The 25,088-nt window shown below is 41.9% G+C and overlaps 2 protein-coding genes across 3 annotated transcripts in view; both read left to right on the forward strand.

Annotated features, from left to right (window-relative positions):
* Nucleotides 1-939: 939 nt before the first annotated feature.
* On the forward strand, nt 940-11,282 carry ngly1 (N-glycanase 1). The gene is made up of 12 exons (XM_071373514.1): nt 940-1,110; nt 4,954-5,068; nt 5,245-5,481; nt 5,778-5,940; nt 6,776-6,995; nt 7,234-7,355; nt 7,648-7,793; nt 8,068-8,178; nt 8,488-8,664; nt 8,925-9,116; nt 9,423-9,600; nt 9,843-11,282. The coding sequence occupies exons 1-12, from the start codon at nt 1,010-1,012 to the stop codon at nt 10,022-10,024; spliced, it is 1,944 nt and encodes a 647-aa protein (XP_071229615.1). The 5' UTR covers nt 940-1,009; the 3' UTR covers nt 10,025-11,282.
* A 168-nt stretch (nt 11,283-11,450) lies between these two features.
* Nucleotides 11,451-25,088, forward strand: part of LOC139558455 (DNA topoisomerase 2-beta-like) — a 46,420-nt gene continuing 32,782 nt past the window's right edge. The window contains exons 1-4 of one of the 2 annotated variants that reach the window (XM_071373592.1): nt 11,451-11,959; nt 16,538-16,762; nt 17,459-17,549; nt 19,311-19,374. In XM_071373592.1, the coding sequence (XP_071229693.1) occupies nt 11,918-11,959; nt 16,538-16,762; nt 17,459-17,549; nt 19,311-19,374 (422 nt within the window). In that variant the 5' untranslated portion in view covers nt 11,451-11,917. The remainder of the gene's footprint in view (nt 11,960-16,537; nt 16,763-17,458; nt 17,550-19,310; nt 19,375-25,088) is intronic. The other variant, XM_071373593.1, reaches the window with a different exon arrangement.

Below are 25,088 nucleotides of genomic sequence, written 5' to 3' on the forward strand. Positions count from 1 at the left end.
TGCCAGGCCCCTTCTAATAGGGTATAACAGACTCGTTAGAACTTTGACCGCACGCCCTCTAGACGGACTACATGCCCTCTATCAAATCAAAACTGGAATTTTTCCTCAAAACAAAGGTTGTAAAAGTATGCTAGACATTTATTGAATAAATCATACCTAGTTTAATGTTTCTGTGACAAACGGTGAAATAGTTATTGATTTATACAGCTTTAAATGGCATTTGATAGATTTTATGCATTTCTATCAAGTCAAAACTGGATTTTTTTCCTCAAAACAAAGGTTGTAAAACTATGCTAGACATTTATAGAATAAACCATATCTAGTTTTATGTTTCTGTGACAATCAATGAATTAGTTATTTTAAATGGCTTTTGGCAAATGTCTGATGAATGTCTATTGAAAGTCCGAATGTGTGAATATAAAACCAACTTTACCTCGGTATCATATCCTTACTGCTCCAACTGTGTCCCTGGACCCAGGCTGTCAATGACTGATCCCTCACCAACACGACAACATAACAGGCTATTAGCGTTCTAATTTGTCCAACTACGAAATACACCTCCCTGAATCATCTATTTGCCACTTACCACGTGAAAGCGATGATATATTATGTCATTATATGTCTGAAATCCTCTACAAATGTCAAATGTGTCTCGCTCACACACTGGCATCCAAGCAAGTGAGTTCATTCAACGGGGATACTATCGTATTGCCTGATACCATACATTGAACATAGAAGTGTAGATTACAATTTATATACAACAGAACAATGTAAATTAATGTATACATTTGGGAAATATTGATTTATGGATGTCATTACCATATTTTACATAGATTTTTGAATAGTTTTTCTTTTTAATATTCGTGATTTGTTCAGGCATTGCAATGGCAGCTATTTGGATTATTTACTTGAGGTTGCTAGCAGCAATGAAATCGTCGTTCATATAGCTAACGTTAGCTACCCTAGTGAGTGAAATACGTCCAGGGAAGGAGGTTGTAGCCGAGATGACATGGCTGGGTCTCAAGGATTCTCAACACTATGCGAAAATTCGAATGAAGTGTTTCTAGACGTCGCGAAATTGTTGATCACCTATGCCGACAACATTCTTAGGTAATAATGTATTTGTGCTTGAATGTAAGCGGAAAATATTGCCTAGCTAACTTTGCTAGTTAGCTTATGATGCTAGCTTCCTTACTAACTAGCTTAGATTCTTTAGCTCATAGCTAGACATTATGCAATGTCATCTTGTTGAAAAGAAAATGGAAATATGAGGCGACTACAAGCTACTGAAACGGGAAAAGCTGTCATCCGCTTGAGTCGCGAGCACTTGTTACATTGTAACGGCATTTATTTTTCTCTTGGAAACGATTGTAACAAATGAACTACTTGTCTCTAGCTCAACTTTATCTCATGCAGCTGCTGAGTAACGTATGAAAATTGCTTTAAAGGAACTCCAAGACCTGCCTGTTCTTTATACCGACATAACATACAATGCCTTGCAAAAATATTCAGACCACTTGCCTGTTGGATTTCATCACAATTTATTTTTAAATTGAAAAAATAATTGTCATCGACACAATCATGTCTAAGTGGATTTCATTTTATTTTAATAAAATGTAATAAATAAAATATAGTCGTATTCAGCTCCCTAAGTCGATACGTGTTAGAAAAACATTTAGCATCGATTACAGCTGTCTTGGGTAGCTGCAAAATGCAGAATTTTCTCCTCAATTCCCTTGTTGGTAAAATTGTAATTGTTCGCCTAATTTCAGTTTGACAAAACAATGTATAGTGTAGATAAAAATTGTACCATCTCTAAACCGCTGTGAAATATATTTGCAATAACCTAAAATATTGTATTTTCTGCTTTATTTAAGATAGTGTACAAAACCGAAAGTAACATACTGACCGCTCCCATTGCGTGCGCAAGCGTTGCAAAATAAATGTACACATGCATGTTATTCAATCATTGCGCCAACGAGCGTCTGCGTTGCCAAGCGCTAAATGCGTTACCAAGCGCTAAAACAGAAGTCAGTTCTATTTGTGACACGTTGTGCAAGTCCTGCCTCTCCCATCTCCACATTGGTTATACCCACTTGGGTGATTGAAAGATGAACTGAGGTTGGTTGTTGTGGTAATACTATGAAAGTTAGATTCCATTCGCCATATAAATTAGCGATCACGACACGCAGGTTGAAATATCAAAAACTCTGACCCAATTATAGTAATTTAGGGACAAGTCAAAAAGCACTAAACATTTTTGGCAATTTAGCTAGCTAGCTTGCAGTTGCTAGTTAATTTGTCCTATTTAGTTAGCTTGCTGTTGCTAGCTAATTTGTCCTGGGATGTAAATGTTTAGTTGTTGTTTTACCTGAAATGCACAAGGTCCTCTACTCTGACAATTAATCCACACATAAAACAGTCAACCGAATCGTTTCTAGTCATCTCTCCACCTTCCAGGCTTTTTCTTCTTTGAAATTTATATGGCGTTAGATGCCAAACTTTTATAGTATTACCACGACGACCAACCGACCTCAGTTTGTCTTTCAATCATATCTGCTTCTATAAACCAATGAGGAGATGGGAGAGGCAGGACTTCGTCACAAATAAAACTGACTTCTATTTTAGCGCTTGGCAACGCAGATGCTTGTTGGCGCGTGCGAGCGAGCAGTGTGGGTGCAATGATTGAATAACATGTATGTGTACATTTTATTTTTGCAACATGACGCGAGCGGTGTGTGTGAGATGCAAAACAATTGTGATCATAGAAATAGAACCCTTAAAACAGATCTACCACTTTCTTTCAATGAGTGACAGATCTATAACTAATTTCTATGTTAATTTGGTCGGTCCTCCAAAAAGTTACGTATTGCAGCTTTAAAGTTATGGGAGTTGTCTTGAGTCTTTTTGGGGTAAATCTCTACTCGCTTTGCACACCTGGATTGTGCAATATTTGCCCATTTTTATTATTTTCAAAATTATTCAAGGTCTGTCAAGCTGTTGTGGGATCATGGCTACACAGCAATTGTCATGTCTTGTCATAGATTTTAAAGCAGACTTGCCAAAACTGTAACTTGGCCACTCCAGAACGTTCACTGTCTTCTTGGTAAGCAACTCCAGTGTAGATTTGGCCTTGTATTGTAGGTTGTCCTGCTGAAAGGTGAATTCCTCTCCCAGTGACTGGTGTATGGCAGACTGACTGAAGCAGGTTTTCCTCTAGCATTTTGCCTGTGCTTAGATCCATCCCATTTATTTTTATTCTGGAAAAACTCCCCATTATTTCCCAATGTCAAGCATACCATACCATGATTCAGCCACCACCATGCTTGAAAATAAGGAGGCAGTTACTCAATGATGTGTTGGCTTTGCCCCAATCATAAGGCTTTACATTTAGGCCAAATTATGTATTCCTTTGCTGTGTTTTTGTTGTTGTTGCAGTATTACTTTAGTGCCTTGTTGCATACAAGATGCATGTTTTGGAATATTTTTATTCTGTATATTTCTATTATTTTCACTCTGTCATTTAGGTTATTATTGTGGAGTTTCTACAATGTTGTTCCACCCTCATTTTTCTCCCATCACAGCCATTGAACTCTAGCCATTTTAAAATCAAGAATGGCCTCATGGTATTTTGTTAATTTAACCTTCATTTAACTAGGCAAGTCAGATAAGAACAAATTCTTATTTACAATGACTGCCTACCCCACCCAACTCTGGGCCAATTGTGCGCTGCCCTATGGGACTCCCAATCACGACTGGTTGTGATGCAGCCTGGAATCGAACCAGGGTGTCTGTAGTGACGCCTCTAGCACTGAGATGCAGTGCCTTAGACCGCTGCACCACTCGGGAGCCCATGGTAACATCCCTGAGCAGTTTCATTCCTGTCCTGCAGCTCAGTTCAGAAGGACAACTATCCTTGCTGTGTCTGGGTGGTTGAATACATAAACAAAAGCATAATTATTATCTTGACCATGCTTAAGGAGATATTCAATGTCTGATTTTGTTTTTAAAGTTAACATTTTTAAAAACTTTTCCCCCTTTTTCTCCCCGGGATTTCGTGGTATCCAATTGGTAGTTAGTCTTGTCTCATCGCTGCAACTCCCATACGAACTCGGGAGAGGCGAAGGTCGAGAGCCATGTGTCCTCCGAAACATGACCCAACCAAGCTGCACTGCTTCTTGACACAATGCCCGCTTAACCCGGAAGTCAGCTACACCAACTTGTCGGAGGAATCGCCGTACACCTGTTGACGTGCATGCGCCCGGCCGGCCACAGGAGTCGCTAGAGCGCGATGGGACAAGGATATCCCTGCCAGCCAAACCCTCCCCTAACCCGGACGACACTGGGCCAATTGTGTGCCGCCCCATGGGTCTCCCGGTCGCGGCCAGCTACGACAGAGACTGAACTCGAACCAGGATCTATAGTGGCACAGCTAGCAACTGCGATGTAGTGCCTTAGACCACTGCGGCGCTCAGGAGGCCCTGATTTGTTATTATTACCCATCTACCAATCACTGCCCTTTTTGATGCTTTTGAAAAGCTCCCTGATCTTTGTAGTTAAATTCAATACTTGACTGAGAGACCTGACAGATGTTGTATGTATGGGGGACAGAGGAAGGGTTAGTCATTCAAAAATGTCAACCCGTATTATTTCACACTGAGTCCATATGATTTGTTCAGCCAAATTGTATTCCTGTGCTAATTTAGGCTTGCCTAAACAGAAGGGCTGAATAGTTATGCAACAAATTCAAAATTTTAATTCATCTTTAAAAAAAATAGTTTTTCTTCCACTGACAGAGTATTTTGTGTGGATTGACAAATTACAAATAAATCCATTTTAATCCCACTTTGCATCACAAAAAGTTAAGAAATTCACGGGGTCTGAATACTTTTGCAAGGCACTGTGCATCCAATACATTTTCACTAGCTAAGATATTTGTGAATGTCCTTGCAGGAATCCCAATGAAGGCAAATACAGGTCTATTCGAATAGGGAACCCTACATTTTCCGCCAAACTCCTTCCTATCAGAGGGGCAGTGGAGTGCCTCTTTGAGATGGGCTTTGAGGAGGTAGGCTACTGTTGTCATCCTTATTCTAAAAACACACTGATTGAATGTAATTGAAATGTCAAGAAAGATGTATGCATGACTGCCTTTGAAAAGTTCTACATAAGTAAACATGCCAGAAGCCTAGATGCATGTCTTTTGGGATGCATTTTTATCTGGATGTCTCCCTCTCTCCTCAGGCTGAAACTCACCTGGTGTTCCCCAAGTCTGCCTCTGTGGACCAGCTGAGGAGAATCCGGGAGTCCATCGCTGCAGAAAGGGATCAGAGACTGGATGTGGGTCAGCCCCAACAGTCTCCTGTGACAGCAAGTGCCACTGCCCTAGCCTCAGCTCCAGCCTCGGCAGCAGCCCAGGGTCCACCTGTTACTGCCAGCCTGGCAGCTAGACAAACCCCTGCTGCACAAGCACCCTCCTTGGTAAAGCTTGAGTCTTGTGTGATAATTTCTCTCCGATACACTTTTGTATTCTTTATTTGTATTTTATTAGGACCCCGTTAGCTGTTGCAAAAGTAGCATATCCTCCTGGGGTCCAAACACAACATGAAACATAATACAGAACATCATTAGACAAGAACAGCTCAAGGACAGAACTACATACATTTTCTTACTTTGTCAGTAAACAATTGCATCCCTTCAATTGAACTCTCATCTCTCTCTCACCCCCCCTCTCTCCCTTTTTAATCTATCTCCCTCCCTCTGTTTCTGTTCATCAGGAAAGCAGTATGATCTTCCTGACCACCCTCCAGTCTAACTTCCAGCATGTGATGGAGTATGAGAACTCAGAGCTACAGCAGAAAGCTTTAGGTGTTATACCACACCAGCAGCTGACCACCACAGCCAAGGAGAAACTACAGCAGGCCAAGCAGGCCGATCCAGGTAACACCAACCCCGTAGTTCAGAGTTCCTATTCAGGTTTAACCTCGTTCCCATTCTCAATTGCTATTGTCAGTTGGCAGATGAGATGAATTCCGGCTAAACCAGTTCTACTGTGCTTTATAAACGCTGGGTGGATTGCAACAAAGATGTTGAACTTTACATGGTGCACCGTGTTGGTACAATTTTTCTTAAAATAAGCTTGATTGCAATGAAAAACTCACAACAACAAACCAGTGATTTGGCTGATCTTCAGGGGTGCAAACTAGTCACCTTTCGGAAAATAGGTGACGTACGTGATTTGTTTAGATCCAATGAGAAGTTTGGGGGTGGGGGGGCTTTGGCTGACTACTGGCTGTATGTGAACGAGTGATACGCATTTGGAGCAATACTGGATGTATCCAAGGCTTAGCTAATCGTTCACGTAACAGAATGCAGCACGTGACTGAAGAGAGAAGAGACAACCAATTTGCTAGTTACAACAGCATCAGTGCTCGCTCTGGAAAGAGCGTGGAGCGGTAAATCTGTGGCCAATGATGGTTGCAATTGAGATCAGCCGTGCGGCTAATTTTAGCACTTATTGTTGGTTTAACGAGACATTACCTTGTTTTAGTAAGATGGCCAATATTAGCTGCAATAGGCGTAGTAGTAATAATAATAATTAAAACGACAAGAACACTTGCTACCTCACTCCACACAGAAGGTGCATGAATAAAGGAGCAAACTCTTCAGAGCTTGTAATCAAACAGTTGATGTTTATTGTATTTCTGGATGTCCATGAACTTTAAAGACATTTGTTCTTGCTTTGACCTTATTCCTTTCTCTCTCCGGTCTTCAGATTGCAACCTGAGTGAAGAGGACCTACTGGTGCTGGAACTGCTCCGCTGGTTTAAAGGGGAGTTCTTCTCCTGGGTGGACTGCCTGCCGTGCAACCACTGTGGGGGTCCAACCCAGTCCTCAGGCCCACTGGCCCCTTCTACAGACGACCTTCGATGGGGAGCCCAGAGGGTAGAGAACCATCACTGTCAGGCCTGTAACCACTCTACCAGGTTCCCCAGGTGGGTTCAAAGAGTCAGTGTTTTCTCTATCATTATATATCCCACCTGTTTCAAAGATGAGCTGGAACATGGTCCTATGTGGCCAGTTGGTAGGACCGTGGTGCTAACAATTCCAAGGTCGTAGGTTCAATTTCTGCAGGGATTATTATTAAAAATGTATGCACTCACTACTGTATGTCACATTGGATAAAACATCTGCTAAGGTACAAATTAAGACATCACTCTCCTCCGTGTGCAGGTACAACAACCCTGAGAAGTTGCTGGAAACCAGGAGAGGGCGCTGTGGGGAGTGGGCCAACTGTTTCACCCTGTGCTGCAGAGCCCTGGACCTGGAGGCCAGGTATATCTGGGATAACACAGGTACTGTAACACTCTATTCATTCATGTTAAAGCACAGAAGCTGTTACAGAGGCTCTACTAATTAAGACTGGTTCAGGAGAGGATCTCTCGACATGTTCCTGTTCTGTGTTAGTGTGACTGCTTTCCCATTCTCTGCTACTTTCCCTGGAGAGGTTTATTGACTACATGGAGCAATTGGCTCCGTGGCGGTTTATCCTATTCTATTTCTAACTGGCCATAACTGTGCATCTCCGCAAATACTGTATGGCAGATATGTCGTTAATATGTTATCCTGTTCCTTGTCCTGTCCCAGACCACGTGTGGACGGAGGTGTACTCTGCCTCTCAGCACCGCTGGCTGCACTGTGACTCCTGTGAGAACGCCTGTGACAAACCTTTGCTCTATGAGATTGGCTGGGGGAAGAAACTAGACTATGTTCTTGCTTTCTCCAAGGACCAGGTGAGGAACACACTCGCTCTCACACAGAATGTACACTTTGAAGGTGCCGGAGAGAGTAGTTGGCGTTTCCCACTGAAAATGCCTTGTTCAAACACAACGCAATAGTGAGCATTCACTTAGGCCCAATCTGTTAAAGTATGAAGAGATGCTTTACCTAATCTCTTCACCCATGCCTAGCTTGATTACACACACTTCAGAATCAAATGAGTCAATAAGTCTCTAGCTGTGGCTTGTAGAGTTTTCAGGATGTTAGGAGTATGTTGATGTGCTGCAGGTGGTGGATGTGACCTGGAGGTATTCCTGTAAGCACCCAGAGGTCCTGTCCAGACGGAACAAGGTCCAGGAGCCCTGGCTGCTATACACCATCAACGGGCTCAATGCTGTGGTAGGTTCACCTCAGACCTCCACCACTTTTTAACCTCATATATTCATCACCAAACCCGTGTCTACATATGTGTAAACGAATATAGTGCTTCACGTGTTATGAGCATATATGTTATGCAATTTGTGTAGAGAGACCTCTCATCTGGTGAGGTAGATTGTAAACATACAAGCAACAGCCCCTCATCCATGTTGTTCAGGGTTTGTCTATAGAGGCACCAGTCACTTTACCCAGAGCCTGATAACATTCCTGTGTGTTCATCTGTAGAGGGTAGAGCTCAGTCACCCATCACTTTTCTGTATTCATGTCCAGAGGCAGCAGTCCCTGAGCTCTGAGAGGAAGAAGGAGCTGTTAGAGAGACTCCTAGTGGAGCTGGTGGAGTTTATATCTCCTAAGACACCCAAACAGGGTGAGCTGGGAGGACGCAACTCTGGCTCCCTGGCCTGGAGGAATGCCCGCGGCGAAACAAGACCAGGGACTACCCCATCGGTGAGCTATACAGCTGTGTTACTGAGTCAAATAACTTGTTACTTCCTTGCATCTTTGTGGACCCACTGGGACCACCGATACGAAAATGTATGCATGCATGACTATAGTCGCTTTGGGTAGAAGTATCTGCTAAATGGCGTTGTTGTTATTAATAATAATAACTGTAATGGTCCTTTGAGTCAGATAGGAACAATTGTCTTGTAACAATGGGGGAAACGTCTCTTTTTAAATGAATGTATTTGTGTTTCTCTCTCTACCAGGCTGCTGCAGCAGAGTTTGTGTTTGTTCCGACTGAGAAGGAGAAGAGTGGGAGAGTATTCCATCTGCGGTACAACTCCACCAAGGATCACTACTGCAGGGTGTCCAATGACAGTGAGGACATCCAGGGCTGGGACAAGACTTTGTGGAGGAAAGAGTCTGTCTTCAGGAAGCTGGAGAATGACTGGCAGATGGTTAGTTTTTATCCATGATATATCATAAAAGACAAGCTGCAATGCTCTTATTGATTCAATCTAGTTCTTATATTGACACATCAATGGGATACTTTGTTGCTTTTCTGTCTTTTTAATATTGGTCAGTCTTTGATCGTTAATTCAAGGGCATTACTTTTTTGCAGAACCAATAATAAAGAAGTTGCCTTTATCAATATATCCTAACTTTGGATATGTTGCTTCTATAAGATGTATGTATCGCAACTGTAAATGTTTCCATATTTATGCTGTCTTTTTCCTGTCAGTAAATGCGCTCTGTCCTGTCAGGTATATCTAGCTCGTACAGAGGGCTCATCGTCAGGGAAGATCAGTTGGAAGTTGGACTGTGCTCCTGTAAGGATGAAGATAAAGACCGTCTCAGTCAGAGCATGCAGCCAGACGTTTCACTCTGGAACCGTCCGCTGGGGTCTGCAGTCTGGACAGAACACCACAGAGTTCTCAGGAGGTTGATGGATGATTGATAGATTTGTCTGGTTTATGTGACCCATCCCTTTCACGATTAAGTTGAAGCCTTTTTTCAAATTAACTTGAAGTGCTAATTGTATACTTAGTGATTTGTAAATGTAAAACGGATATATTATGATTTGATTATCAGGTATGCTTTGCTTGTGCACTTAAATTATATATTTTTCTTCTTTATCCTGCATAACAATGGCTAAATGTTTTGTCATGTTTTTGAACACCCAGATGGGGAGATGCATTTGCTTCAGGGCCTTTCGGGATCCTCTGAGTTGGTCGTGGAGGCGGAGCTAGCCGGAGGAGAGGGCGAGTCGTCATGGCAACACTCCCAGCTGTTCCGGCGGAGTTTGAATGAGCCGGAGGAATCCTCGTTGGAAATCTTCGTCGAGATGGAGGAGGAGGATGCTTGATGATGGAGACTGCATTCGATGGCGATCGCTCTGAGCAAGGCGCTGCTACGTTAATCTTCATCGCGTAATGAGTAGTTATATTTGGGATGCAACATGATGTATAGATCAGTGATTCTTCTCAGTGCCTTGCTCAAGATCAGGGGAGTCAAACTCATTCCATGGAGGGCCTAGTGTCTGCTTTTTTTTCTTCTTTCAATTAAGACTTGGACAACCAGGTGAGGGAAGTTCCTTACTAATTAGTGACCTTAATTCAGCAATGAAGTACAAGGGAGGCGCGAAAATCCACAGACATACTGCTCTCCGTGGAATGAGATGGACACATGCTCAATATGATCACCTTGAATACACCGACTCTGTACATAGTCATGTATAGTATATTCATATGCGTCCTGGCGCTTATGAGACAAATGACGGGTTAGTAGTTTGGTGATGATGATGATGGTTGTGGGTACAGGATGGATGGTCGGTCAAGTAGTCCAATAATCCTTTGGGATCTGTGTGTCTTGAATCAATAATCTTATATTGATTACAGATCTTGTAATGATGCTGGTTGGATATTTACTGCCAGGAATGTAGCAAGACCCAGACCCAGCTTCTGTATGACACAAAAGCCTCTTATTTTACATTTACATTTAAGTCATTTAGCTGACGCTCTTATCCAGAGCGACTTACAAATTGGAAAGTTCATACATATTCATCCTGGTCCCCCCGTGGGGAATGAACCCACAACCCTGGCGTTGCAAGCGCCATGCTCAACCAACTGAGCCACACGGGACCTCTTATCTAGACTGTCTCTGCCCAATGAGGAGTAACTTAATCCTCTTGGACCCCTTGGGAGCATATGGTGTCCAACATGGCTTTCCACCTTAAAGGGGACTATGGATCAATATGGCCTGGCTGCAACCCCCTGCCATAAGGTTCTGGCTCCTGGACATAGGAATATGACCTGTGAGCCTGAAGTCCATCTGATTTGGATTTTCCACTTGTCTTTTGAAGAAAGCAATATAATATCTGTGTGTAATTGTTGTATGTAATGTTGAATGGACCCCAGAAAGCAATGTAACTATTGATAGGTTTTGATGTCTGTATCCACTTATGGTTATGGATATACAGGTATTCTATATTTTATTTGTGGTGAATGCATGATGAAGACCTTTGTTAAAATATTTTAACTACAACTACCTTGCAGAAATATGAAAAGTGTTAAAATATGTCAATTGTGCAATCGGTATAATAAAGAATACATTTTTTTGATTAACTGGTTTCATGCAGTCTATGGACAACATGGGTTCCTAAGTAAGAAAAAGTAGTACGGTCGGTGTTTCTACTACCACCTACTGGTTAGAAATTTCAAGTACATGATGGGACATGTTATTTTTTTTTCTTCCATTGGCTGAAGTACCGGCTCCTCGAAAAGCGAGCACCGGATTGGTGGGTTCCGCTGTGGGGGATTGTCGCCTTGCGGATGGTGGAACCTGACGGAGGCAGGCGGCGGTGTTATTATTTGTGAATGAACATTTTGGTATTGATTTACAGCCGTATTTTAAAGTCATTTTATTTATACAGTATTTCGTACTACATTACATTTTGTGGAACTATTTAACGTCTGGATTTTGTACAGTAATTTATACACATCGGCAAGTAGCACGCAAGCGTTGACGATTTCAGGCCTAGTTCTAACCACCGCTCGTCGATTTTAACAATAGCCGCGCTACAGTCCCCCATCTTGAACTATTTTGACAGACATTTTATACTTGTACTGACACAGAAAATAACCGAATGGGGTCCGTTAACTGAAAGCATTCCTGAGTTTATGGACTATATTGTATGCCGGACTTTTCAGTATTTTATCTGCTTAGTAGCATCACTCAAATTTAGGGAAACAAAAGGAAGATGTCCAACGGCGCAGCAGGAAGTGGGGGTCTGACTTGGGTGGTAAGTTACTATTTTGTTATGTTGCATTACTGGACATGTTTGCTTTATCGATTCAGCTAGCGTTGATCATTTTGCTGGGATGCACGAGAGAAATTCCCCAGTTTCAAGAGCTGGATATTTGTAAAATGGCCAGTGATAACTAAACAGCAGCTAATACATTCCTTTAAACTATCATGCGCCTATTCAAGATGGGCCATGATTTGGGATATTCATTTAGCTACGATTGCCCGACACATACAATCACAGATTGGTCCACCAACGTCAGATACATTGTTTTCTTTTATCATGTCATTCGGCAACATTGCTTTTTGGTGAGTGAGCCACTTGGCCAATGGCAATTCCCCAAGAAGTTCTTTGTTGCAATACACGTCAAGTGTGATTGATAGTCAGTTTGCATATTTTACATGCACGCCGTTTGAATATAGAATCTTGAAGGTGTCTCAAATACCGTTATTCGTAGGTAGCCTAATCTATATATATAAAAAAAAAAAAAGCGAAATATACCTTAAATGTATTTGCACGACATTTGGTCAGCTAACGTTAGCTTTAGCAGCGACCAGCCCGTAGATACGGCAGCACAATTTGGGACCTGTGTAAAGCTAGCCACAAGGATTAGCCACAATAGTGGAATTTGCGGTTTTCCTTCTAAATAAAAGTCCCCCATTTGAAAGTGATTCAAACGGATATATAGTGGAATCGTGACATATTTGGACTAGATAATGCTAAACAAAAGACATTAGTTAATTTGACAAAAATCTGTTGAAATCATACTGTGGATGTATTAGACCTTAGAATTGCATCGGGGGCATACTTGCATGCACTTGCATGCACTGTAGAGCCTAACCTATGGATTTTGCACCCATGAAATGGGGTATTGGCCTGACACTCACAGAACACAACTGCCTCTGGTAAGTTAAAATGTATTTATGCATATCGGGTAGGGTGGGAAAGCCACAGATCCATTTCGGATCAGGTACAACTTTCTGGACCCTTGAAGACCTCTAGCTTAAAGCAATGAGTGATGTATTTGAAGGGCAGCGGTGCATTTTGAACCCACAACCTCGGTTTTTCAATTGGTTCTTCAGAACAGCACCGGTCTGTTTAATTGAACATTGTATTATGTTTTTTGGGTCTGATTGCAGCTTTGTTTTCTATTTTAAAAAAGTTAGAAAATAAAATGGTGACAATTTTCAAATAAATGTCACACCAAAAATGAGCGTAAACAACATATTGGACCATATTATCAAACTGGTGTGTTATTTAGCAATAAGCAATTATCACCTGTAACCCAACTGATGCAGTATAGTTGCTATAAATAAATAGATGGGGTTGCCCATCTGTATTTGTGCTAATCATTAGCTAGATTTATATATTTTTTTATTTAACCAGGCAAGTCAGTTAAGAACAAATTCTTAATTACAATGACGGCCTAGGAACAGTGGGTTAACTGCCTTGTTCAGGGGCAGAACGACAGATTTTTACCTTGTCAGCTCGGGGATTCAATCTAGCAACCTTTCGGTTACTGGCCCAACGCTCTAACCACTAGGCTACCTGCCGATCAGTGCCTCCCAAACGTTTTCAGTCTTGGCCCCTTCATCATGGGGGAAGTAAGGAGGATAGGTTGCTGCTGGTCAGAGTCTGAGACAGGCATGCTGCCTCTGACTGGGGAGAGAAACAGGCTAGCTTGAGCCTACTGCCTGAGGTTCAGAGAAACAGCCCTAATGTAATTATGTGGTTTACTGGAACCCAGTTTCAAAGTTTATAATACTTCCAAAGTTGACCCTGAACTCACAAAATTGAGCCCAATTTAACAGTGACCAATAATCACTTGTTTTTACCAATAATAACTTGTTTTTCACGCCGTCACTTCGCAATCGAAACCTTCTCCATTTAAAAAAGATTATTTTCTAATTAATTCTTATTTATGCTTATGAATTTACCATGTTAAATATGATTGTACATCTCCATTTATTACAAGTTAGCTCAGAGAATTAAGTGTTTTAAGAGAGTGGAGAGAAAGAGGCGTTATTGGGCAACTTTTTTCCCTTCACAAAAGAACAGCCTCTGAGGACCGGACAAAACCAAGCATAATTGGTGGTGGGGGGATCCAATCATAAAATGAAGAATAGAGTAGTACTGTGTAGTTTAAAGCCACATAAGGCCAGTAGCTAAGGTGGGAAAATAATTTCCAATTCATCAAGATCATCATGGTACACTACCGGTCAAATGTTTTTTAGGTTTTCTATTTTACTATTTTAGTATTTTTTTTTTTTTACTATTTTACTACATTGCAGAATAATAGTGAAGACATCAAAACTATGAAATAACACATATGGAATCATGTAGTAACCAAAAAAGTGTTAAACAAATCAAAATATATTTGAGATTCTTAAAATAATCACCCTTTGCCTTGATGACAGCTTTGCACACTCTTGGCATTCTCTCAACCAGCTTCACCTGGAATGCTTTTCCAACAGTCTTGAAGGAGTTCCCACATATGCTGAGCACTTGTTGGCTGCTTTTCTTTTGCTCTGCACTCTGACTCATCCCAAACCATCTTAATTTGGTTGAGGTCGGGGGATTGTAGATGCAGCACTCCATCACTCTCCTTCTTGGTCAAATAGCCCTTACACAGCCTGGAGGTGTGATGGGTCATTGTCCTGTTGAAAAACAAATGATAGTCCCACTAAGCCCAAACCAGATGGGATGGCGTATCGCTGCAGAATGCTGTGGTAGCATGCTGGTTAAGTGCCTTGAGTTCTAAATAAATCCCAGTGTCACCAGCAAAGCACCCCCACACCATAACACCTCCTCCTCCATGCTTCATGGTGGGAAATACACATGCGGAGATCCTCCGTTCACCTACTCTGCGTCTCACAAAGACACTATGGTTGGAACCAAAAATCTCCAATTTGGACTCCACACCAAAGGACAGATTTCCACCAGTCTAATGTCCATTGCTCGTGTTTCTTGTCCCAAGCAAGTCTCTTCTTTTTATTGGTGTCCTTTAGTAGTGGTTTCTTTGCAGCAATTCAACCATGAAGGCTTGATTCACACAGTTGATTGATTCTGCATTGTTGGGAAAGGGCTCGTAAGTAAATATTACACGCTATAGTCCACACTTGTTTTATTCGGCGCATGTGACAAATAAAATTAGATTTTGATTTGTGCGTATAAGTATGCCCCCCCCCCCCCTCCCCCCAATGCAATTCTAAAGTATAATTTATCCAAAGAGTTTTTACTTTTGTTTTGTCAAATTTACAAATTATTATATTTTGTTGAATTTATAACAATATTCCGTCCTTGTTTAGCATGATCTAGTGCAAATATGGCATGATTCCACTTTGTATCAGTTTGAATCACTTTCGATGGGGGACCTCTATTTTGAAGGCAAAGTGCAAATTCCACTATTGTGGCGAATCCTTATTGTGGCTAGCTTCACACAGGTCAATTTGGGTGCCACTGGCAGCAGATAGACAATGGAGCAGCTGGCTGTCTGATAGAAGATGCGATAATGAGGTCATGCAGAATTCTTTGTGTGTTTGAGCAACCAAGATTAGGTTCTTAGCAGACCTAATATATAATACTCTCAAGATTAATTTTTTGTACATATCTTGTCAATGCAAATATCCCAGAGTGGTGGACTGTCGTGAGCTAAATGGCTGCTTTCGCTTGATAATCTGATTATGACTTGCTGTGAGAGTTGGTAAACCATATATCATATGGAGTGAACTGTCTTGGGTCCTCTGTTTGTTACTAATAGGCTGATGAGAATTGTGAGGGTCTGTTGCTCAGATACCTCCCCATAGAGAAATGTAAACAGATCTCAGGGGCCACAGGTGACAGGGACTGCATTTTACTCAACCACTGTGTTTGTTAGTGCACAGTAGATTATTTGCTTAGTCTATTGCCTGCTCAACGGCTCTGGATCAATTGTATACATACATTACCACAACAATACCGTTTAGAGTTCCCTATGCTTGAAACATTTACATTTTTATTTGATAAAGTTTGCTCCTCAGGCTCAGTCACTTTTTGGCCTCTCCTTGGGTGCAGTCCTAAGTATTTAACAATGAGATCTACTGCCTTAACCAATGGTGTCTACTGTGGGTGTGTGCCGGGCAATTAGCCTAACCAAGTAAACCTTCCAAGTTCCAACCAACCCACTAATCAACCAACCAACCAAAGCGTAAAGGAGCATTGACGGAAACATTTGAGGTTACACTGGACTAGTAGGATTTAGACCAGGGGTGTCAAACTCATTCCATGGAGGGCTGAGTGTCTGCCGGTTTTAGTTTTTTCTTTCAGTTAATACCTAGACAACCAGGTGTGGGGAGTTCCTTACTAATTAGTGACCTTAATTCATCAATCAACTACAAGGGAGGAGCAAAAACCTGCAGACCCTTGGCCCTCCGTGGAATGAATTTGGATGGTCTGTCTAAGTCCCGTGTCAAACTCAAATTCAAACAAAACGGCTACTGCTGTGCCTTAGTTCTTGCAGTGCCTGCAGACACAGAGTTCAATAATTTATCTCTAGTGTAATTTTTAACAAAGTTGTGCACATGTGTCTAATACCAGACCCTCTTTGATAAGAAGAATGCTGCCAAAAAGAGGGAGGAGGAGGCAGCAGCGGCGGCGAACGGCAGGGGCGATGGGGGCAAGCCCGAGGGAGGAGGTGGAGGAGCCAAGAAGAAGGGAGGAGAGAAGATGTCAGTGGAGAGGGTGTACCAGAAGAAGACCCAGCTGGAACACATCCTACTGAGGCCTGACACCTACATCGGCTCTGTGGAACCTGTCACCCAGGTGGGTTCGGTTTCTTCATGACTGTAGATGTCTAGCTTGTGTTCAGGAGGGTGCAAAAGAAAACAAAATTGTGAATATTTTTTTTCACTCCTGTTTTGCCAAATTAACTTTACTCATATTCTACACCAGTGGTTCCCAAACGGAGGGGTTCGGCTTTAAACTTACTCTTGAAAGTTGTAATAGGTGAATGCACAAGGTGTCATTTTGAAATTGGGTAGTGAATCATCAGCTCCTCTTGTCATGTTAGTCATTGCAGACCTTAGACAGCTATTTATAACTTGTCAGAAATGTGCAGATACACTAGCCCATGTCAGCTAACGTTTTGTTATTTAGGTTTCTTTGCCCATAGATATTGTTGTAATTTTCTTGTCACTCAAATATCACATGAATACACATTAGACATGGCAAAGTTTATAGAATTGAAAGAAAATTTGCTTTAAAACTGCTAAATGTTCTTTGCACCCCATGACAAAATGTGTAGAATTGCAGGAAATAAGCTTCAAACCTGCAAAATAGACATTCCACATGCTGGAAGGTGAAACAGGGGAACCCCTGTTCTACACAACTTTAGTCACAACAACATCCAGTTCTATAGATATATCTAACAGAGAAATCTGGTGTTGCTCTTTGTTGTTGTTGCGTAGTCAAGTATTATGAATGGTTGATCAATAGACGTATCTATTTCAACCCTTTCAGCAAATGTGGGTTTTCGATGAAGACCTTGGGATGAATCTACGAGAAATCACCTACGTCCCTGGATTATACAAAATCTTTGATGAAATTCTTGGTAAGTCTATTTATCAGGGTATTTTAAAGCAGAACATACACAGGTAACAAGGTGGTCATTATGAACTAGCCATAGCACTCAGTTAATTGTTATTAGGCTGTTATTAATCAGTTATTATCAGTTTATATCAGGCCCAGTTATTACTGTGATGGCCTCTGATGGACATTGCCTCAAGATCGGCAGGTAGGGGCCTCCCGAGTGGCGCAGCGTTCTAAGGCACTGTATCGCAGTGCTAGAGGCGTTACTACAGACCCTGGTTCATTCCCAGGCTGTGCCACAACCGGACGTGGCCGGGAGTCCCATAGGACGGCACACAATTGGCCCAGCTTCGTCCAGGTTGGGAGGGTTTGGCCTTGTTGCGGGCTTGGTACCTGCAGGCTGACCCCGGTCACCAGTTGAACAGTGTTTCCTCTGACACATTAGTGCGGCTGGCTTCCAGGTTAAGCTGGCAGGTGTTAAGGAGCGTGGTTAGGCGGGTCATGTTTCGGAGGACGTATGACTCGACCTTCGCCTCTCCTGAGCCCGTGTTGAAGCGATGAGACAAGATCGGAATTAGGAAGAAAAAGGGGGTAAAAAAAAGAAGCGGCAGGTAGCCTAATAATTAGCCAAAATGTCGCTGGATCGAATCCCCGACCAGACTAGGGTCTCTGGATAAGAGCGGCTGCTAATTGACTAAAATGTAAATGTAAGAGAACATAAAAATCTCAATTGTTTGACGTAGATTCTATTTTAGGCATACTTTGCTATGTCAGTCGACCAGTCTAAATTTGACATTTGATTCATTTTAGCAGACACTTTTATCCAAACAGACGTACATACAGTCAATCTATTGTTGTAGGTAGGATGATAATATTTTTGTACACCAGTGACTGGAGATGAAAACCAGATTCTAGCTAGGCTTAATATCTGGTCCAACAATACCTCTGAAACATCTATTAGATGTAACCTGTTGTGTAGAGGAGCTAGCTTGTCCTTGTGTGTTCTGTGTCCCTCTCCTCGCTCCTACTCCTCATGTAGTAATTTGTCTGGAATGAAGAGCCGTCTGAGGAAATCTTTTATTGGTTGTCAGTCGCACACTGATTAAGGCAAGCGGCAGTAGAATCCAGCGCTAGTCTGGCTTATGTGTTTGGCTGACTGGCACACATGGTGTACAACCAATTATTGTACCGGAAAATGTTAGGCTTATGCATTGATTAAAAGATGAATACCCCTGTCCTGTAACAGTACGTTTATACCAGGCAGTACCTTGAGCGATCAAACTCCTGGAACTCGGTCATATGCAATGGAAGGAGACATGAGAAGACATCAAGTTTTTTTGGTCCGCACACTGTGCTCATTTAGCTGTTTTATAGTGGTGATAAGGTAATGACAGCCGTCTGTCCTCGTTGCTCAAATATTCACTAGTTCCTACCACGTCTCTGTAATTACTGACTAGACATAACTCACACAGGGTCAGTCACACAATGTCACATTACAACCAAAGCAAAGGCTTTATAATGCAAACCGTGTAACACACAGGAGACTTGATTGAGGCTATTTGACTTTTCAATCTGTTTTCAGTATGAGAGACTTGCTGTGTTGAAAGGATGTGGTTTTGGATTTTATTGGCCAGACAACATTTAGGCTATTGATTCTCAAGTGTGTCTAAAGCTCTTGATGAAAATGCCAGTACCAAGTATCTTTTCGATAGTTTCTATCAACACAATTGAATCCCTGCAGTGTACTACTTTTCATGTGAACATGATTTTCTCTACTCCACAGTCAACGCGGCCGACAACAAACAACGGGATAAGAGCATGTCGACCATAAAGATCTCCATTGATCCGTAAGTACACATGACCAGTAAGCAGTTGTCAATCATTAGTCAAGTCCAAAAACCGTACTGTGCACGTGGCTTAGGTAGGCACAGCAGCTTCTATCTGATGCAGCTGTCATGAATCCGTCACTATCATAAGTTCTGTTTAACAGTCCTGTTTTGTTTCGGCAAAGCCCTCAGCTCGTGCGTAGGAGTCAAATCATTTGAGCATAGCAGTGCCACCTCAAAAAAAATGCGCAGTGCATGCTGCCTAGGTAGGTGCAGCCGCTTCCCTTCATTGGAAAACAATGGCTCGCCCATTGCCATTTTTGCTGTTAGAATGTGAAAGCCCTTTCAAGCATCACTTTGAGGTAGTTGAGTGAGTGGCTGTTTAGAAGATTAAAAAATAAATGTAACATGATGCTTTCACTCTTTAATGCCATCAGATTGTCATGCTGCCTGGGTCTCTAGACTTCTTGCCGTTAAATTATTGATATTTTAGCGGCATTAGGTGGAAATGGTTCTGGTTGACCAATAAAATAAAACCCAATAGCCTTAAAAATATACAGTGCCTTCAGAAAGTATTCCTACCCCATGACTTATTCCACATTTAGTTACTTTACAGCGTGAATTCAAAGTAGATTAAATGCATGTTTTTTTCTCACCCATCTACACACAATACCCAATAATGACAAAGTAAAAAAAAAAAACTATTCACACTTCTTTACAGCTGTGAGTGTTTCTGGCTAAGACCTTACACTTTTTACAATATTTGCCCATTATTCTTTTAACAAATTCTTCAAGCTCTTTCAAATTGGTTGTTGATCATTGCTAGACAACTATTTTCAAGTCTTTCCGTAGATTTTCAAGCAGATTTAAGTTAAAACTGTAACTCGGCCACTCAGGAACATTTACTGTCTTCTCGGTAAGCAACTCCAGTTTATATTTGGCTTTGTGTTTTAGGTTATTGTTCAGCTGAAAGGTGAATTCATCTACCAGTTTCTGGTGGAAAGCAACCACTATGCTTCAAAATAAATATGGAGAGTGGTACTTAGTAATGTATTGTATTGGAAATTCACTGCTCGACTGGGGGACCTTACAGATAATTGTATGTGTGGGTACAGAAATGAGGTAGTCATTAAAAAATTATGTTAAACACTATTTTTGCACACAGAGTGAGTCCATGCAACTTATTTTGTGACTTGTTAAGCATATTTTTACTCCTAAACTAATTTAGGCTTGCTGTAATAAAGGAGTTGAATACTTAATAGCTCAAGACATTTCAGCTTTTAATTTTTCATGAATTTGTAAGATTTCAAAAAACATTATTCCACTTTGACATAATGGGGTATTGTGTGTGTAGGCCAGTGACAAAAACATCTACATTTAATCCATTTTAAATTCAGGCTGAAATGCAACAAAATTTGAAAAAGTCCAGGTGTGTGAATACTTTCTGAAGGCACTGTATCAAGGCATGAGGATTTTTCTGTGGGAGGATGTCTTTGAAAATGCAGAGCATCCATTTTGTTGAAGTGATCTGATGCCTGTGTGGTGTGTGTGTGTATGTTTGTGTTAAAGTCTGCATTGTGCATGGTTCAGCTGAGTATTTAGCTGTAGGTTGATCCGTGGCACAGTTGTTGGTGGCCTTGGTAGTTAGCTAACAGCAAGGGGTTTTAGTGGAGGGGTTTAGGGAGAACAGAGTGAAGACGTGGAGGAGAGAAGCGCCAGAGGAGAAAGAGATGAGAGGGGAGAGGTGGAGAAGGAGAGGAGAGGTAAGATAAGAGAGAAGAGGAGATGGAAGAGAGGAAGGAGGGTGTGTGGGAGATAACAGGACAATGGAGAGGAGAGAGACATGGAGGTACTGTAGAGGCTGAAAGATCTCTGGGTAGAGAGAGAGGTACTGTGGAGACTGATAGATCTCTGGATAGAGAGACAGGGAGGTACTGTGGAGGCTGATAGATCTCTGGGTAGAGAGAGACAGGGAGGTACTGTGGAGGCTGATAGATCTCTGGGTAGAGAGAGAGAGACAGGGAGGTACTGTGGAGGCTGATAGATCTCTGGATAGAGAGACAGGGAGGTACTGTGGAGGCTGATAGATCTCTGGGTAGAGAGAGAGAGACAGGGAGGTACTGTGGAGGCTGATAGATCTCTGGATAGAGAGACAGGGAGGTACTGTGGAGGCTGATAGATCTCTGGGTAGAGAGAGAGAGACAGGGAGGTACTGTGGAGGCTGATAGATCTCTGGGTAGAGAGAGAGACAGGGTGGTACTGTGGAGGCTGATAGATCTCTGGGTAGAGAGAGAGACAGGGTGGTACTGTGGAGGCTGATAGATCTCTGGGTAGAGAGAGAGACAGGGTGGTGCTGTGGAGGCTGATAGATCTCTGGGTAGAGAGAGAGACAGGGTGGTACTGTGGAGGCTGATAGATCTCTGGGTAGGTCTTAATGAGCAGTCAGTTCTGGAATTCAGGGAGCTCATTTAACATGCTGTTCACCTACGGCACGAAAACCACAGCAATCTGCCGAACGCACGCATTCCTCTGGGGCTTCTGTCTCCACACACAGAGAGAGAAAGAGCAGACCGCTTAGCACCAGTGTCCTTCAGCAGAGCTCCCAGTCTTCTCCCTATAAGGCCCTGTCATATCTCTCATCTTATGCACTCAGGACATGCGTTGGGAGTCCAGAACTCCCTAATGATTATCAGGTCGCTAATGGCCTGGTACTCAGTGCTCGATTGTCCCTCTAACCACTCAATGCAAATGTTATTGAAAATCACATCAAACGCATCATCAAAACAGTATGTGCGTTTAAAACTCACCTCACTGTGATCAATTTGAAGAAAGGAGTTCAACAATGGGTTGAAACTGAGTGGATACATGCTCATTGTGGATGTTGTTTCAAAACCTAAAGGTGTCCACATGCTTCCCAGCTGAAACAGTTCAGAACAGTTTGTGCATATATTATGACAACATTTTGTGATGTTTTTGTTAGTTTCGGAATTCGGTGAGGGGTTTGTCAGTTGTTCGGGGGCACAATTTTTTTTCTTGAGGCAAGTCACTGAGGCCGTCATTGTAAATAGGAATTTGTTCTTAAAACTGAATTGCCTAGTTAAATAAAAGTTCAATAAAAAAAGTCTACACCCCTTCGTCGGTGATAGGTCAACAGTAAGGATTCTTCAGGAAAGTCTTTCTTGTCATTCAATGAGAGACTTGTTTTCATGCACATTGTTTGGTACAGTATTTCCAAATAAAACATCTTAGTGAGATGTAAAATTGCGCAACTAAGATCTTCTTGACAAAAACGTCAGAATTAATGACATTTACTGAGTTATCTTAGATTAATTCTGACTAGTTTGAGGAAGTGTATACTGGTTACGGCGTCTCAAAATGGACAAACGGTACTATTTCCGCTTATTTCTCTTTTTTCAAGCGAATGTCTTTTAAGGGAGTATGCAAGCACACTCGTTCGCCTAGCCAACTTCAGCTAGCCGCCAGCCGAACTAAAGCATGCTGACACCTTTACACAACGAAATGAACAGCACTTTATAAGGTGACGATTAATTCAAAACCTCCATATGCATATTAGTGTGTATGCATACGCATAGAACTATATATGAGCCCAAGCCCGAAAAAAATAAATCTATATACTAAAATAATTGTTTTGCCGTTATACAATACATAGCCTACTGCATATAATGCACGACTGACACATTACCTTTAGCTACGGAATATCTCACCACCACCATCTCCTCCCCTCTCTCCTTCATTCCTTTCTCGAGTGTGCAGAGAGGGATTGTCAACACTTGAAATATGTTTTGTTGTGAAAACATGTTACTATTGATGTTCTCGAACAGATTTCACTTGGTTTCCCAAATTAAGCACTGGGTAGCTACAGGAACCTAGTTGGAGAGCCTAGGACATAGAGAGTTTGGGCAGAATATCACCTGTCGCTCAGCAGCCTCCTCAAACAGTGGCTGATGTGTAGAGTGAAATAACCAGAGTAGCCTACCCGGTATGAGTGAAAAACAAACCAGTGGGAAAAACAAACCTGCGGGAAAGTGCCCTCCATTCGCTTTTCGAGTGCATACGGATAACTCTAAGTCTAATGTATAAGGCCTATTTCAAATGATCACTTTTACTCTCAACCTAGCCACTTCATATTCGCACTCACTCCAGAATGGGCGAAGTATCCTTTCTATTTCATTCAGCTAAGTTCAATTATATTCTTCTTACTATAAAATCAGATAATATAAAATAATGGCATGGGACCAGTGGAGTCTCCTCAGAGGAGGAAGTGGAGGACCATCCATAGTGAATTTCATAAAAATAATGAAACATTAAAAAAGTTATCCTTTTAGTTAAAACTATACTAAATATATTAACAATATATTCAGCACTCCGTAGGATAGCACCATGGTGTAGCCAGAGGACAGCTAACTTCTGTCCTCCTCTGGGTACATTGAATTGAATTCAAAACCTAGGAGGCTCATGGTTCTCAGCCCCTTCCATAGACTTACACAGTAATTCCGGAGGACGTCCTCCAACCTATCAGAGCTGTTGCAGCATTTATTTTTATTTTTATTTAATCATTATTTAACTAGGCAAGTCAGTTAAGAACAAATTCTGATTTACAATGAAGGTCTACCAGAAGGCAAAAGGCCTCCTGCGGGGACGGGAGCAGGGATTACATAAAAAAATCTAAAATAATACTACAAAACACGCATCACGGCAAGAGAGACACCACAACACTACATAAAGAGAGACCTAAGACAACTAGCATGAACTGACATGTTGTCCACCCAATCATAGGATCAGAGAATGGATCTTGTACTGAAAGCACAAGCTAAAGCTAGCTAGCACTGCAGTGCATAACATGTGGTGAGTAGTTGACTCAAAAATAGAGAAACACAATAGTTGTACAGTTTTGAACAAATGTATTTCTTCCAAAATTAATAGAGAGATACAGTGGGGAGAACAAGTATTTGATACACTGCCGATTTTGCAGGTTTTCCTACTTACAAAGCATGTAGAGGTCTGTAATTTTTATCATAGGTACACTTCAACTATGAGAGACGGAATCTAAAACAAAAATCCAGAAAATCACATTGTATGATTTTTAAGTAATTAATTTGCATTTTATTGCATGACATAAGTATTTGATACATCAGAAAAGCAGAACTTAATATTTGGTACAGAAACCTTTGTTTGCAATTACAGAGATCATACGTTTCCTGTAGTTCTTGACTAGGTTTGCACACACTGCAGCAGGGATTTTGGCCCACTCCTCCCTACAGATCTTCTCCAGATCCTTCAGGTTTCGGGGCTGTCGCTGGGCAATACGGACTTTCAGCTCCCTCCAAAGATTTTCTATTGGGTTCAGGTCTGGAGACTGGCTAGGCCACTCCAGGACCTTGAGATGCTTCTTACGGAGCCACTCCTTAGTTGCCCTGGCTGTGTGTTTCGGGTCGTTGTCATGCTGGAAGACCCAGCCACGACCCATCTTCAATGCTCTTACTGAGGGAAGGAGGTTGTTGGCCAAGATATCGCGATACATGGCCCCATCCATCCTCCCCTCAATACGGTGCAGTCGTCCTGTCCCCTTTGCAGAAAAGCATCCCCAAAGAATGATGTTTCCACCTCCATGCTTCACGGTTGGGATGGTGTTCTTGGGGTTGTACTCATACTTCTTCTTCCTCCAAACACGGCGAGTGGAGTTAGACCAAAAAGCTCTATTTTTGTCTCATCAG

The sequence above is a fragment of the Salvelinus alpinus genome, chromosome 29 (genome assembly GCF_045679555.1).
Source record: "Salvelinus alpinus chromosome 29, SLU_Salpinus.1, whole genome shotgun sequence".
NCBI classification, from domain to species: domain Eukaryota; kingdom Metazoa; phylum Chordata; class Actinopteri; order Salmoniformes; family Salmonidae; genus Salvelinus; species Salvelinus alpinus.